This window comes from Malus sylvestris, chromosome 3 (genome assembly GCF_916048215.2).
Source record: "Malus sylvestris chromosome 3, drMalSylv7.2, whole genome shotgun sequence".
Classification (NCBI taxonomy): Eukaryota; Viridiplantae; Streptophyta; class Magnoliopsida; order Rosales; family Rosaceae; genus Malus; species Malus sylvestris.
Genome location: NC_062262.1, coordinates 29,468,974 through 29,485,245, shown reverse-complemented (window position 1 = coordinate 29,485,245; position 16,272 = coordinate 29,468,974). Strand labels below are relative to the sequence as shown.

General features: G+C 38.3%; 1 protein-coding gene across 2 annotated transcripts; it reads right to left on the bottom strand.

The window, feature by feature from the left end:
* Window positions 1–367: 367 nt before the first annotated feature.
* On the bottom strand, window positions 368–13,084 carry LOC126614878 (ribosome biogenesis protein BRX1 homolog 2-like). Of its 2 annotated transcripts, none has more exons than XM_050282562.1 (9): window positions 12,948–13,084; window positions 12,632–12,849; window positions 12,224–12,365; window positions 3,415–3,493; window positions 3,177–3,301; window positions 2,917–3,018; window positions 1,212–1,280; window positions 954–1,052; window positions 368–674 (listed from the first exon to the last, which is right to left on the bottom strand). In XM_050282562.1, the coding sequence occupies exons 2-9, from the start codon at window positions 12,829–12,831 to the stop codon at window positions 543–545; spliced, it is 948 nt and encodes a 315-aa protein (XP_050138519.1). In that variant the 5' UTR covers window positions 12,832–12,849; window positions 12,948–13,084; the 3' UTR covers window positions 368–542. The 2 variants fall into 2 exon arrangements, with proteins under 2 accessions (XP_050138519.1, XP_050138520.1); XM_050282563.1 differs by having other exon boundaries at window positions 12,632–12,854; window positions 12,948–13,049.
* Window positions 13,085–16,272: the final 3,188 nt, after the last annotated feature.

Genomic DNA, 16,272 nt, shown 5'->3' with positions numbered 1-16,272 from the left:
TAGCAAAGTTATAATTCATACATGGGTGACAACATAAAATTTAGAACGCCTTGATGTGGAAATGCTTCTTTAGACAGCAATTTTTAAAAAAGCACATAAGTTGTAATCAACTCTGGAATCTTTTGATTAGAGTAAATTTGGAACATTTCACAAAAATTCGGATCGAATTTTAAAATCTCCCAATTTACGTACAATTTATTTTAAATTGTTGGGATTAAAGAAATTGGATTCAAGAAATTCTGAATTTAAAACGGAAATTGTAATGGCGGAATTAAAAATTCTAATCCAAGTTACAAGATGAAGTTGTTGACGCAACTTCATCTCTCTAGTCTAGCTGAATTGCACAAATATTGTTAACAAAAAAAAATTCCAAAATGCACAAAAGTGCAAGAAACAAAGCCAACTTGCATATATAAGGTAATCAAGTTCAGGCAGAATTTGAAAGAGCATGGGCAGTTGTAATAAAAAAATCTGCCTTCTTGATTAAACGATACAACATGAGTTAAAATTTTAAATTTTGATTTCTAGTAGTACGAAAAATTTCATTCCTTCCACATCTCAGAAAACTCATCAGGCTCCAGTGGATTTTCAAGCTCGTGCATTTTTCTCCTTGTCTTTGCTTTGACTTTCTTGACAAAGGTCCCAGCCTTCTTCTTTTTCTCCATTGCTCGAATCTGAAAGCATCACAAAATGATTCCATCAGTAAACGATGTTATGATCGTACATGGTTAGATTTACCAAGAACCTCAAAACAAACGTTTCAAAAATACAATCTCACAGAACTAAAATCTAGTGTCATTTATTGGCTTGATTTAACGGGACAGACCATTCTTTCGTATGTCAGTACAAACTCTCTTACAAACCGTTAGACACGAGGATCAATGCTCATCCATGAACGCATAAATAATTAGATAACAAAATCAACAATTCAATGTGCTATGTATATATCTAACCTGATTTGGTGATATGTAAAATGGATTCTCATATAGTGTTGGACCTCCAAAGCTGCCACCAAATATCTTGATAGGATTCAAACAAAATCGCGGTCCAACCTATATACAACCAGTTCTCTGAGTTAAAATGTCATCACAGATACAATGGTATAGACTAAGGAGGAAACATTGCGGTCCAACATACATACAACCAGTTCAGAGTTAAAACGTCACAGATACTCTAATATATAGACTAAGGAGAAAAGCACCATTACGAACCTCAACAAGGGTCATTTTATCTAAGCCTCCTCGAGCTATTTTATCCGATTCGTTATGAGGAACTGATATCTGCAATTTAAAGAGCAAAAAAGGTCAAGATAAAAAGCAGCTATATTTTCTAGAAACAATGTCATTTTTACAAATATATGGAAAACAAATAGTGCATCTGCGTAGACACAAACATAATATGGTACTAGGAAATCATACGAAGTATAATATTAGGCAAATCATAATTCAGAAGTTACTTGAAAATACTACCACACTGTTTCTAGAACATGGATGGTTTGACATATGCTCTTTTATAAGCCTTTTCTATTGCAGAAGCTGCACAACCTAATTTTGATATGCATTATGCCTCCAGAAAACTACGGTGGTCATTTAAAAAATTCATGTAGCATTATTATATATATACCTTAGCTTAGCTTCATCACTGTTTTACAAGAAACTTAGGTTGGCACTATTGTCAGCACTCATCAAGCAATTCCCAACCACACTTCAGCAAACTAATAAACCAACTATATACTTGCTTAAAATAGGGAACTTTAACGAAAAGCTCCCGATACTGTTCACTTTAACGAAAAACCACATTTTTACTCTAAAAAGTCAATCCTGATACAATTCACTTACAACACCTTTTTGTCCTTTTCATTAAAAGTTTTCAAGCCATTTTCATTAGTTTTCCTTAAAATAAACTTTTAAAGAGCCAAAAGATAAACGGAGGCTGTGCCTTGGGTTCCCTTAACTGGCTTCACACAAGAGGCCAGATTTAGCCTCCAAGGGTTCCCAAGGAAGGCTAGTGACCGGCCCTGAATGAAAATTTATACCATGGACTCATATCCATTCAAAGCGAACTAAACAGATTAGGATGGGATTTAGGAGTACTATGGGAAGGATGGGGGATGGCTTGAAAAATGTGGTATTTGGTGGGTGGTGGGTGGTGGGTGGTGGGGGTGGGGGTGGGGGTGTAGAGTACAATTGGGACTGCCAATGGCCACCAATTTAAATTCATAGGGCTGTTATTGGTCAGCCATCCATTAAAAATATATCCACCAAAAAGATAAACTATCATAATATTCCTTCATCCCCCCTTACTATTCCTCCCCCATCCGCTTATTAACCCTTTTGACTACTTGTTGAGAATATATGGATATCCCGTAAAAGTGAAACAAACCAATTTAAAGGGTGATGTCTACATACCTTCCAATTCTTCAAAGCCAAATTGGTAACTAATCCTTGACCAAAAAAAAATGGTAACTAGAATTGTTAATTTCTGGGTTTTGAATAACTGTTATTTTCAGATGGCTACTAAAAGGCAGCGATATTGCAAAGAGACACAAACAAATTTTGACAAATGAGCTGGAATCTAAAGAAAACTATCAAACTCTTCATACATTCATGAATGATTGGTAAATAATATAGCATCCTAAGTGGAGAAAACAATGTTACAGTTATAGTATGGTGCAAATGAAAAGTTTTAGAAGTATAACATCATACATGAAACACATTTGCTTTTATTGAGCATCTACACTGCCAGCACAAGGGCAACACTGGCATCTAAACTCTAAAAAATGTAAAGCCACCAAAATTTATATTTTTGAGCAGAAAGCTTACCCCCTAAAATCAATTCTAATATTAAATGAAACGATGTAAGTCATATCACAACTATGTTCAACAAATACTATAAATTAAAAAAAAAAAATAGTACCTGATAGTTTCGGAACCAAATGTGGTCATCAACGATAGAGAATACAAAGACATGATCATGATAGGGTTTAGATTTTCTGTGCTCCTTGGGAATGCCAAATATCTGAGAACGAAAGTTTAATAAGAAACAGAATAACATATGCTGTAGCACAAAGTTCAAAAATATCTAAATGAACGATGCAAACTGATCACAAGAATCAAGCAGGGCATGAACAAGAGAATGTTTACAACTACATAAAAGAGGAAGCAAAATGAACATGCCTGAGTGATCATTTCCTTCAGAAGCTTCCAGTGGGCATCTTTATCAAAATTGGATGAAAAAGTCAAAATAGGTCGTGACCCCTTTAGATGATTTCCAGTAAGCTTCAACTCCTCCATCGTGTGCACTATAAATCACAAAACAATTTTCTTTGATCAGAATTTTTTCGAAAAAACTTAACCCCAGTTGAGATTAAGCCAATCCTTCATGAAAAGCAAATAAATAAAACAGAAACATTACCAGCATTTACTAAGAACTTCACAGATGGCCCATTGGGACACTTTGACATCCACAGATACAGATCTTTCCCTTTCCTGCACTGTAATCAGAGACCCCCCAAAATAAAGTACGCATCAGCACACACAAAACAAATAACCTGAATTTGCTATTATCTCTCTCTCAAACAACCAATATGTCCTAACCATCAACCACTCAATTAAAAAATCATGCAACTTAAATTTAACACAAACAGATCAACCATATCCTTAACCAATGGTAACAAATAACCATAAATATGTAAACGATGACAAAGATTAAAATCAACAAACTACCAACAACAACAACAACAAAGCCTTTTCCCACTAAGTGGGGTCGGCTATATGAATCCTAGAACGCCATTGCGCTCGGTTTTGTGTCATGTCCTCCGTTAGATCCAAGTACTCTAAGTCTTTTCTTAGGGTCTCTTCCAAAGTTTTCCTAGGTCTTCCTCTACCCCTTCGGCCCTGAACCTCTGTCCCGTGGTCACATCTTCGAACCGGAGCGTCAATAGACCTTCTTTGCACATGTCCAAACCACCGTAACCGACTTTCTCTCCTCTTTCCTTCAATTTCGGCTACTCCTACTTTACCTCGGATATCCTCATTCCTAATCTTATCCTTTCTCGTGTGCCCACACATCCAACGAAGCATCCTCATCTCCACTACACCTACGTGTTGATGCTTCACCGCCCAACATTCTATGCCATACAGCATTGCCGGCCTTATTGTCGTCCTATAAAATTTTCCCTTGAGCTTCAGTGGCCAACGACGGTCACACAACACGCCGGATGCACTCTTCCACTTCATCCATCCAGCTTGTATTCTATGGGTGAGATCTCCATCAAATTCTCCGTTCTTTTGCAAGATAGATCCTAGGTAGCGAAAACGGTCGCTCTTTGGTATTTCCTGATCTCCGATCCTCACCCCTAACTCATTTTGGCTTCCGTTTGCACTGAACTTGCACTCCATATATTCTGTCTTTGATCGGCTTAGGCGAGGACCTTTAGATTTCAACACTTCTCTCCAAAGGTTAAGCTTCGCGTTTACCCCTTCCTGCGTTTCATCTATCAACACTATATCGTTTGCGAAAAGCATACACCAAAGAATATCATCTTAAATATTAAGTTTGTGATCTTCGCTAGATTGTTCCGATCATTAGTGTGGATAAGTATGTAAATGGATAAAGACAGGAAGCAAACACAAGATGTACGTGGTTCACCCAGATTGGCTACGTCCACGGAGTAAAGGAGTTCTCATTAATTGTGAAGGGTTTACACAGTATATAGGTTCAAGCTCTCCTTTAATGAGTACAAGTGAATGATTTAGTACAAATGACATTAGGAAATATTGTGGAAGAATGATCTCGTAATCACGAAACTTTTAAGTACCGAAGTGTGGTATCGTCTTCACTTGCCTTATCTGTCTCATAGGTAGATGTGGCATCTTCTTTGAAAGTACTCTTCCTCCCTCCAGGGGTGGTATCTTTAACTTTAACTGGTGGAGATGCACAAGGTAATGTATCAATTTCATTTGACGCTTACTTGTAGTTTCAGGCTTGGTCAAGCGCGATACAAACCATGTAGTAGGAGTCCCCCAAGTCGCCGAGCTAGGGGATCTGCTGAAAGAGGTGACAGACCTCTTGGTTTCTTTCTCCTTGTCCCTAGCTGAGGATGAATTGGCAAATTGTCTCCACATGCTTCGAGGTATCATTTTCACTTCCCTTATGATGCGGTAGACGAAGCGAAAGCATAAGATGATGAAGATGAGTACTCGAGAGCAAGGTTAGGGAAGCAATCAGGAAGGGGTTCCAGGCCGTCGGTTCTAGATCGGAAGATTGATACCAAGTGCTGGCTGATTACTCACTTTCTCCTTGTCCTAAAACAACGACAAGGAGAAGGACAGGGAGAAAGCATGATATGAGATACTCTTGCTTTCAACCTTCATGATTTGAAATACTTTTGCTTTGGATGGGTTGTTTGCAGAGGTACCCCAAGGAATAAGGAACACTGAGTGACTCGAGAGGGTTTGATGGAAAGGCATTCTCGGAGATGATGGAAGGTTATGTATGTCTGCCTTGCCATGGAGGGTGAAGGTCGACATTTATAGGAAATAATAACCGGTACTGTTCTTTCACTCCTGTCGGCAACCGTTGGATGATTGAACAGTAAACTTCACGTGTTTTCTACTTCAACAGAAATCGTCGACAGATTTCCCGTGATTTCCTCAAAGCTGACGAGGCTGAGAAAGACAGATGGTTGGAATCGGCGCTTCGACAAACTGCTCGTGATTTTCTCAAAGCTTTCTCTGCATGTGACAAGTGCTGACGAGGCTGAGAGAGACAGGCGCATCTTCGCTATCTGAGATCGATGCTTCGACAAATTTTTCGTGATTTTCGCAAAGCTGAGTTTGCGTGTGACGGGTGCTGACGAGGCTGAGAAAGCTGACACTCTTCGATATCTGGAATCGGTGGTTTGTGAGCAAGCCCAACTTTTGAGAAAGTTGGCGCCTCTTCGATTTTTGAATTGCGTTCTTCGTCTGGCTGCACGACGTTAAAGCAAGCGCTTCTTGGGAGGCAACCCATGTATTCAAATAAGGAAGATCTATGAATCGCTTCACAATCGGTTTTGCGTTTCTAAAAACCTTCCCTTTTCTGCATTTCTATTTTGCCATGATTGTCATTTTTTATTTTTGTTGTTTATTTAATTATTTTTGGGTGTGGGTTTATTTTTGAAACATTGATAGATATGCAAAATATTCTTACATTCATTTTCATGAAAAAAAAAAAAAAAAGAACATTAAGCAAGAAATTACAAGAGGGAGCCTTCACAAAGGCTGCTTAGGAGAAGTCTCAGTAGTTGGCGGAGCCTCAGCAGTCGGCGGAGCCCCAGAAGGAGGAGGCAGCGGAGGCTGATCATTTGGAGCTTCAGTACGCGGTACAGCCCTAGAAGACGAAGGCAAATGCTGTTGGAACAAGCCCACAAACCTCTGATGATCAAGTAAGATCTGACCATCAGATTCCTGCATCTGGTCAATTTTCCTCTTCATGTTTGTGGCATAGTTGTGTGCGAGCTTGTGCAATTGTTTATTTTCATGCTTAAGCCCTCTAATCTCCTGCTTGAGACTCATCACTTCAGCCGCCAATGATTCAACTTGACGGGTTCGGGCAAATAGGCGTTGGGCCATATTGGACACGGAACCTGCGCACTGCACACTGAGAGCCAGAGATTCCTTAACAGCCAGCTCATCAGACCGTTTGGCAAGTAATATGTTATCTTTGGGAGTGACAAGGTTCCTGGCCACCACCGCAGCTGTCATATCATTCTTCATCACCGAATCCCCAACGGTAAGGGGACCAGTAGGGGATATGAAGGATGGGCGCCATATGTTGTCTGGAGAAGGCGGGGCTGCCTCTTCACCAAGGTTCAAGTCAAAACGACGGTCGGAAGGGCCAGACATTTTTCAGAGGTGTTAAAGAAAGAGGAGATCGGACAAGTCAAGATCGTAGAAGTGCAAAACGGGAGTTTTTACAGGCAGAAATTCAAGTGTGCTTTGAACGTCCTGCATACCTCTATAAAAATCAGCACGCGATAGGATTTCAGAGATCGAAGAGGCGAGCTCAGAAATCGAAGAAGCCAATTCAAAAATCGAAGAGGCGCCAGCTTTCTCAAAAGTTGGGCTTGCTCACAAACCACCGATTCCAGATATCGAAGAGTGTCAGCTTTCTCAGCCTCGTCAGCACCCGTCACACGCAAACTCAGCTTTGCGAAAATCACGGAAAATTTGTCGAAGCATCGATCTCAGATAGCGAAGATGCGCCTGTCTCTCTCAGCCTCGTCAGCACTTGTCACATGCAGAGAAAGCTTTGAGAAAATCACGAGCAGTTTGTCGAAGCGCCGATTCCAACCATCTGTCTTTCTCAGCCTCGTCAGCTTTGAGGAAATCACGGGAAATCTGTCGACGATTTCTGTTGAAGTAGAAAACACGTGAAGTTTACTGTTCAATCATCCAACGGTTGCCGACAGGAGTGAAAAAACAGTACCGGTTATTATTTCCTATAAATGTCGACCTTCACCCTCCATGGCAAGGCAGACATACATAACCTTCCGTCATCTCCGAGAATGCCTTTCCAACAAACCCTCTCAAGTCACTCAGTGTTCCTTATTCCTTGGGGTACCTCTGCAAACAACCCATCCAAAGCAAAAGTATTTCATATCATGAAGGTTAAAAGCAAGAGTATCTCATATCATGCTTTCTCCCTGTCCTTCTCCTTGTCGTTGTTTTAGGACAAGGAGAAAGTGAGTAATCAGCCAGCACTTGGTATCAATCTTCCGATCTAGAACCGACAGCCTGGAACCCCTTCCTGATTGCTTCCCTAGCCTTGCTCTCGAGTACTCATCTTCATCATCTTATGCTTTCGCTTCGTCTACCACATCATAAGGGAAGTGAAAATGATACCTCGAAGCATGTGGAGACAATTTGCCAATTCATCCTCAGCTAGGGACAAGGAGAAAGAAAGCAAGAGGTGGGCACTTGGAAAGATTGAAGAAAGAAACAGACCAACACCTTTACCTCGTGCCTGCCCGCCGTGCAGAAGAAACAAGCAGAGAAGAATGCAGACTGCACAATCAAATCATCACAGCAGAAGGAGTCTGATTTGAAACCAAGGAACTCATATTCCTCGCTCAGAATTCCAAACCAGTTCGAGATCAAAGCTGTGGAAAGTCAACAAGATCATCCATCTCCAAAACCAGATTTGCGTTCTTAAACTCTACTCTGTCTATTTTTTGTTTACTTTGCTATACTTGTCATGTTTATTCGTTGTTTGTTTATTTGCTTGTTTTTTTTGTGAGTTTATGCTTGAAACATTGAGGACAATGTTTGATTTAAGTGTGGGGGGGTAACCATTGTTTTGCATGAAAGTCGTAGGAGTTTATCACCCATTACTTCTAATGTTGTTCCTTGCTCTTTTAAGTGTTTTTAAGCTGTTTTGAAGTGTTTTAGTTTGTTTTGATATAAAAATCCGAAAATCTCATAAAAATTTGAAAAATTGTTTTGAAAAACCTAAAAAAAGTTGTTTTTGTATGATTATTTGTGTCTTAGGGTACCTTCCAACACAATGATGAGGATTTGGTTTTTAATTACATGACTGTTAAAGAGAGTTATAAACATGGATGAACATTTGATTTACTCTTTGGTGTATGCTTGGTTGTGGTTATAATTTATGAATTCACATGCAATCATAAAGGAAAAATTAGTTTTTGTAACATGCTTGAAGGAAGGAACTCAAACAAACGCTACAACCTTGTGAGACTTGAGCCTAAACGTTATTTGGAGAGTGATAATCTGTGCATTATTGTTTTCTAAGTCGTTGCATGATCTCATTATTCTTTGCTTGGTTACTACTTAGAAGGCGCTTCATCATTTAGTTCCAAATGCTAGAACTCATGCCCATTTCATTCAAAGCATGATATTGATTTGCATAACACATATTCAAGATGAAGTTGTGTAGTTACCACCACCAAAGCCAAATTGCCGTGTATCCTACTTCATTATATGTTTAAGTTAACCCCATTGAGCCTTGTTAGCCTACGTTCTTTGTTAACCCACGTTATCCTCACCTAGCCTAGATTAGGACCATCCATACCCTTGTTCTTAAAGCATAGTAAAGCATGATTCAAATTGAATTCCTTTTGAGTAATGTTTGGCAGAAAACAAGTGTGGGGGAAGTGTTTCTCATGTAAGTAGTGCGCCATAGGCACGGGTGGAAAGAAAAGAAAAGAAAAGAAAAATTCGTGCAAAGAAAAAAAAAAAGTTGAATTTGACCCTAAGAGTTGTTTAAATCTTTCCCTTATGTCTAAAAGTTGATTTCTGCAATCCAAGTGAATTCTTAGTTCAAGTTCATTACTTTATTTGCTATTGCTTTAAAAACGTTTGTTTTCCCTTACCTTCATTTGTTAGCCAACACCCCAAGCCCCGTTACAACCTTTGACTTCAATCTTGAGTGTTATGTGTTTCAATTTGTGGAGTTTGAATTTGGTATGAGCATATGGTGTCACTGGTTCTCGCATCTAAGTAGTAGCATTCCATTCATGAGATCATATCTAAACATGCTTAATAACTCCAGAAATCGCTTTCTTTGTAATACATATATGTGAGCGTTCGTTTTAATGTTTACATCAATCTTCTCACATATAACTAGTATAGGGTGTGTTGTTAGAAAATTTGAGTGAAAATTGAGTGCATATCTTGTAAGGAATTGAGCAAATTCTCTAAGGCATGTTACTACATTCAAAACATCGTTTTAATTGGTTAAATGTGAACTAGTAAGTGGTGACTGTGATTAAGTTTGTGCTCAAGTGTTAAGTTGACTAAAATCTGTGGGAATGATGATTTTTAACTTGTCATGTGCGTTGGAAATCCCTAAGGCAAATGTTGGAAGGTTTAGGTTGTGTTTTGTTTTCTTTATTTTGCTCGAGGACTAGCAAAAACTAAGTGTGGGGGTATTTGATAAGCTCATATTTATATATTTTTTACATAAAATTCACTTGTCTTTTCTTAGTTAGTTCCTTATATTTTTGAGCTATTTACTATGTTTTTGTGTTTTGTGTGATTTATCAAGCAAAGAAAAGAAAAGTAGCATAAGTGAATTATTAAGTAACAAATTCGTCAAAACTGCCTGTGCAGATTAGCTGACTTTGAAAGCATGTTACGAACAGCTCAGAATGAATGAGAAAATGTGCCTTATATGCGTGGAAAGCTACAGATGTCTACTTTCTGGAGCAATTTACGGATTGTTAATATCATTTTTCAAGAAGAAGTTATGGGCATTGTAACACTAAAAGGTTCAGAAACATGGACAGCACATACACAAAGAGAAAGGCAAGGCATGGACAGTTTGATATGGGCAGAAAATGGGTGGATTGTTGGCTGAAATAATGAAGAACATGTGTGTGCAAATGCAAAGGAAAAACACACACATGGGCAAAGGAAACACACACACACATGGGCATAAAATGGGCTGTTTTGTGGTTGAAATGATGAAGCATGTGTGTGTGTAAATGTAAAGGAGAAACATAGCAGAAAATGTGTGTGTTTTGTGGTTGAAATGATGCAAAGAACATGTATGTGTGCAAGTGTAATGGCAAAGCAAAGAAACATGGCAGCAAACCCACATGCAAAGTGGAAGAAAAGCACAAGGCATAGGCAAAAAATTGGTGTGTTTTGTGGTTGAAATGATGAAGCATGTGTGTATAAATGTAAAGGGGAAACATGACAACTCATACCCACACAAGCTGCACATGCAAAGGAAATTGAGTGGTCTTCTCTCAAGCCTATAAATACCACCTCCCATATTCATCAAAGAGAACAGATTTTGATCCCTTACCTTAGCCAAAACTTCCCACCACCATTCTCTCTAATTTCAGCCAAAAACCACCCCTAGCCACACCACCCATCAATCCTAAACATTTCCATACCATTCCTCATCCATTCTACACCATAAAAACCACCCAAAACCGTCCAAAACCTCTAGTGCCGCTGCTTGCAAGGAAGGAAAGAGAAGGAACATCTTGTGCCGTGCCTATGCCCAAGCCTTGGGAGTGTTGGAGCGTTTCTAGGTGTTTTCTATCTTTGATTTCAATGTTTAAATTAAGTTATCTTTGTGTAATTGCGAGTATGAGGAACTAAACCCCCCTTGGCTATGGGGGATTCAAAACCATGTTTATGCTTGCTATATGATTTGATTACTTCCAATTGTGTTTCATGAATTGTGAATTTAATTTACTTATCTCTATGAATTAAAACTAATTTGTGTATGTTGGTTGAGAGTGCACGCTTAATTTTCATGCATAAGTTTGATGCTAGGATATAAGGAAGTTTCACTTAATCGTTATGAACTTATATTCATAAGTAGTAAAGGTTGTTGATCACAATCGTGTTAAGTAAATTCTTGGCATAAGTTTCATGCAATTCATAGTAACGAGTGCCTCGTCAATACTTATGTTTTTCATAGAACTTAATGATTCTTGCGTGTATCTCTATTATGCAATTCATGTAGGGAACTTGTAGGGAATGTTTTGGGTTGTCGTATGCAATCATCCAACCTAATAACTTGTGGAAAAACTGAGGGTTAATTAGTGCAATTCACGGTTAATTTGGGGCGTTGAGTATTCATGATTTGTCGAAGAGCAATTGGAAATCATATTGTATGCAAGTATAACATGTGTGGAGAAGAACCCCTTAGCTAGCTTCTCATCCATTCAATTTGATCAATCTCGTTTTAAAACCTATTTTGTTTTACAAAGTTCTTGTTTTGTTTTCAACTTCGTCTAAAATCAATCCCCCTTTATTTTGTTGAGTCATATTAGTTAGAAATCAATTTAGTTTGTGTTTTTAAGTGTCTTGAGTCAAGTTATAACATATTTTCGTTCAAATTCTTCCTTAGTGTTCAAAACTGCCCAGATTGTGTTTTTAAGGCAGTTTTGAGTGTTTAGGTGCTGTTTTGAGTCTTTTGGTTTGTTTTAGTGTTTTAAAGTATAGTTTTGCATTCTTTGAGTCTAGTTTAGTGTTTTAAACTTTGATTTTACGTTTTCAAGTCAATTTCCAAGTGATTTAGCAATCCCTCCTAATCCCCGGCCTAGAACGATCCCTACTTACATACTTTACTACAATTAACAAAAAGAAGGTTTAATTTGTGTGCTTATGTATTTCGCATCAAATTTTTGGCAGTATTAAAGTAATATTGAATAACAAATGCTAAACAAGGTCAGAAAGAAACAACAAAAAAACCTGACCTCAAAAAACATACAGGAAGAGCAACTCTTTAGCTCAACCAGCTCGTTAAGAGTTGCACCGTTACTTGATTTAGACTCCACCTTATTGTCCTTCTTACAATGAGGCAATAGGTCCACCACATTCAACATCAGATGCCGATACCTGCGTATATAATTTATAACCATTTATATAATTATATAAAACTTATACATTTATACACTCACACGCAAGTATATATACTCGTACATAAATTCATAGACGAATATATCATATAAACGAAAAATAGTTACCAAAATTCATCTAAAGATCACATCTTTACAATTATTACAGAATTAGTTTCAAAAAAAATCTTTCAGGTTTCGAATAAAAACAACACCGAGCGAGCGAGATCAAAGCAGAGAAAAAAATTGGAACTTGAATAATTTTACCTGTAACTAATGCGACGAGAACAAGTAACTAAGACCTTTTCTTTGTTCCTAAACACTGCCGTCGATTCACTCGCTTTTACTTCGTCGTCGTCCTTCTTCTCCTTCCAACCGGAAAGCGTTCGCTTCCGCCTCTCCGGCGCAACCTCCTCCTCCTTCTTTTCTGGAGCCAGGGCATCGCTGTGCTTTCTCTTCTTCCCCATTATTTTTGCTGGAAAAATCTAATCTTCCATACAAAAATTAGAGTTAGTCATAAATATAAGCAAACATGTGTGTGGAATGGAAACCTAATTAGGGTTTTGGGCGACCGATTTCTTACCAGAGAGATTCGGGGGCTCCGGTAGGCTTCTGCAAACGAGAGGACTAGGGTTTAGGGTTTACAACGATGGTGACGAGACGAGTGAGCGGGGAGAGGCAACGGCGTGCGGGCGGGTAAGTAATGTTTTCCGTTTTGGGCTTGGGTTACTTTTCCGGATCCAACAATCTTTGGTTCACCCTCAACCTTTGTGGCCTGGCCCAAACTTGTTTTGCTTTGTTGGGCATCCCAAGCCCAAGCATCTTGCTTCGAGAAATGTTATCCTGTCAATTTTCATCAGGATAGACTCTCAATTATTTGAGCTACAAATTTTTTTTTAGAGCAATAAAAGATGAATTTTGTATATAGTAACCTAGCTATTAGAATAAGTTGACCTGTGTTTCATTATGAGAATTTTTATTTTACATGCAAAGATGTTGGGGTGGGGATTTGTGTTGAGCCGTTATACGACCAACTATAGTTACGTATTGTATCCGCTACTTATGAGATTTGATTTAATAAATTTTTACTTATAAGTAGTGATAAATATTATTAGAACACAGTATCGTTGGTGCACTACATGACAATTTTTTTTATTGTACATTGTAGCTGTATTGGGGTAGAAGACTATAACAATATTAGATGTAGGGATTGAAATAGACTTTATCAATCATTTGAACTACAAACCATTTCAAGTGAATTACATGAATAAGAGCAACTCCAATGGGTCAATTGAGCTCCTAACTATTGGAGGACTCAAAAAATCAACCTCAATCATGATCCCTATCCACCTTCTAAGATAGAGATTTATCCAAGAGCTCCTAAATATAAGGGAGGAAGAAAGGAGCTACTAGTGGCACTCTATAATTAACAGTGATCTAAACTTGCAAATGTTTTGAAGCTTGCCTTGGACATCTATTTTGTTCCTTATTGTAGATAGAATTGTAATAAACTTCCTCATGCATATGAATAGTGTTGCCTATAGTATATATTTAATACTTTCAACATATTTTGTACAATTTTAAAACCCATAACATCGCGCTAACACCTTTTCTAGTACACCATTAAATCAAGAATTAGTGAGCCCTACTTATCCAATTAATTATTATTATCTACACTTGTTTTAGGCTCTATGTACATTTTTGGCATAGTAAATCCCTAGTCCCCAACTTAAACCAATTGTTCTCAAATGATGCTTTATCACAAAGACAGAAAGGAATAATGTTTATATATTCTAATGCAAATCCGATCTGTATCTATCTCGATCTCCCGTAATATTTAACAATTTACAATCTACCATTTGTGTCACAGCCCGTCCCAAAATATTTAGTTTCGATGGTGTGAAATGACGGTTTTTACCCTTGGACGTTAAAGTGTGTTGTGTGTATTATGTACTTAAGTTGGACAATTCTAATATTTCCTAAGTTTTTGGAAAAAGACTTAGGCTTGTTACCTTTGTTTTGTTGGTTGGTAACCAACTAGGACCCCACACACACATACCTATCCCTCTCCCGTGTACTCTCTCTCTCCTCCCTCTCTCGGATTTTTTACCATTTTCATACAACCTATACGGACAACCTTCAAACCTTCACTTCCAGTCGCAGATCGAAGCTGGGGAAGTGATCTTTGTGCCCCTTGCAAGTCCAGAAGCTTATCCATACCATTTTTGGTAAGTGAAACCCTCGAAAACCCGAGAACTCAGAAACTCAGAATCTCAGAATCTTTAAAACATCCTTACGAAGCTCAGAGAAGAAAAACCAAGTAAATTGGATGTCGGGAACTTGAGATTGGCGAGTTTTAAGTTTGGCCGGATTATCGTGGATTTTTCCGGTGAGATCCCGTGAGTTTTAGGTCCTAAAACTGGTAAGGATTTGTTCTACTTGTCTTAAGCTTCATTTTGGTATATAATTCGTGAAATTTGGTTGAAAAATGAAGAAGTTATAAGGATTTAAGTTTTTCCAGTTTCCAGCGACGGCGACGGTCGCCGGAGTTCGAAGGTAGTAGACGACGGAATATTCCTAATGGCGTTGGTTAGTTTTAACGGTTTCTGTTACTTTTTAACGGAATATTCCTAACGGGGTTAGGGGATTCTGTTAGGGTTCCCTGCGCGTAGGGTCGTGCCCTTGCCGGCGCGTGACGGCGCGTGACGGCTCCAAAAATTATTTTAAAATTTTGGGCGTGTTCATGGAGTTGTGTAGGTCACGATAGTATATTTATATACCTCATTTGAGCAATGTATGAGAAGTTATTAGCCAGTATTGGTTATGTACTTTAAATTAACGTTTTTATAGTTGTTTCGCATATAGGGGAGACTTATCCCGAGGACGAGCGCAGTCAAGGGCGACTCGGGGGCTACGACCCTTCGACATACCAGTGAGTGGGCTTTTGGTTTTAAATATATATGTATATGGTTGGTATAATTCCCAGAAAATGCATTTAAATGAGTTATGACTTAAATTGCCATGCCAAATGTTTTACATTTAGAATATGCACATGATGTTTGCATATATATTTATATAATTGTGGTTATGTGGACGCTCATGTAAGCTCAAGTGAGTTATGAATTGTGAATGTGAATAATGGTTGTGATTAATTGAGGAATATATAGCTCATAAACCTGCACCCCGGTGTTAGTGATTTAGCTAGAGCTAAGGCACATGCCTGTTTATAATGTCACCTCCCGCACCATATGCTCACATTGGATCCAATTTAGGTGCACAGTCTTGTCGTACTGACCATTATATATGGTTTCGACTCGTAGGTGACTAGCGATTTATCGCACAGTTATAATGAGAATGTAGTAAGGAGCATAGTTATATTACACCCAGTCCTATCGTACAGAGTCTACAGACCATTACAGTGGTTCCGACTCGTGTGCAGTGTAGTGCCGTATAGGTCACTTGCAGTGACTTCAGCAAGATTGACTAATGAGCTATGCATTTAGGCGAACAGACCTCTGCAGGGGTTCCTGCTAATATGTTATTTTCCATAAATTTATTTTCACCTGAGTTACTTATTATGTTTATATTTTGGCATGGCATATTTATGATAATGGATATGTGAAACATGAATTGAAATATATGCATATATATATATATATATATATATATACTTATATATTTATATTCCACTTATGGGGAATTTATACATGTTTTACAGCGATGGGTTAAAGCATTTGATAATGAAATGGTTTTGAAAAGCTTTGTTTTTGCCCACTCACACTTTCTGTTTTTTCGTCCCTCTAGGTTTTAGGTAAGCTTGTCCGTCGGTGGCTTGCGAGGATTGAATGGAGGTTCTGACAAAATACCACAATGTAGGACATTTTTGGGTGTCGTTTAATTAGTACTGG

Excerpts from the sequence above, each read along its gene's own strand:
- LOC126614878 (XM_050282562.1), bottom strand. The coding sequence starts at position 12,831 with ATGGGGAAGAAGAGAAAGCACAGCGATGCCCTGGCTCCAGAAAAGAAG. Across the intron at positions 3,494-12,223 it reads CTTCCTGTATGTTTTTTGAG|TGCAGGAAAGGGAAAGATCT; the intron begins GTCAGGTTTTTT and ends CTCTGATTACAG. Across the intron at positions 1,053-1,211 it reads ATAAAATGACCCTTGTTGAG|GTTGGACCGCGATTTTGTTT; the intron begins GTTCGTAATGGT and ends GGTTGTATATAG.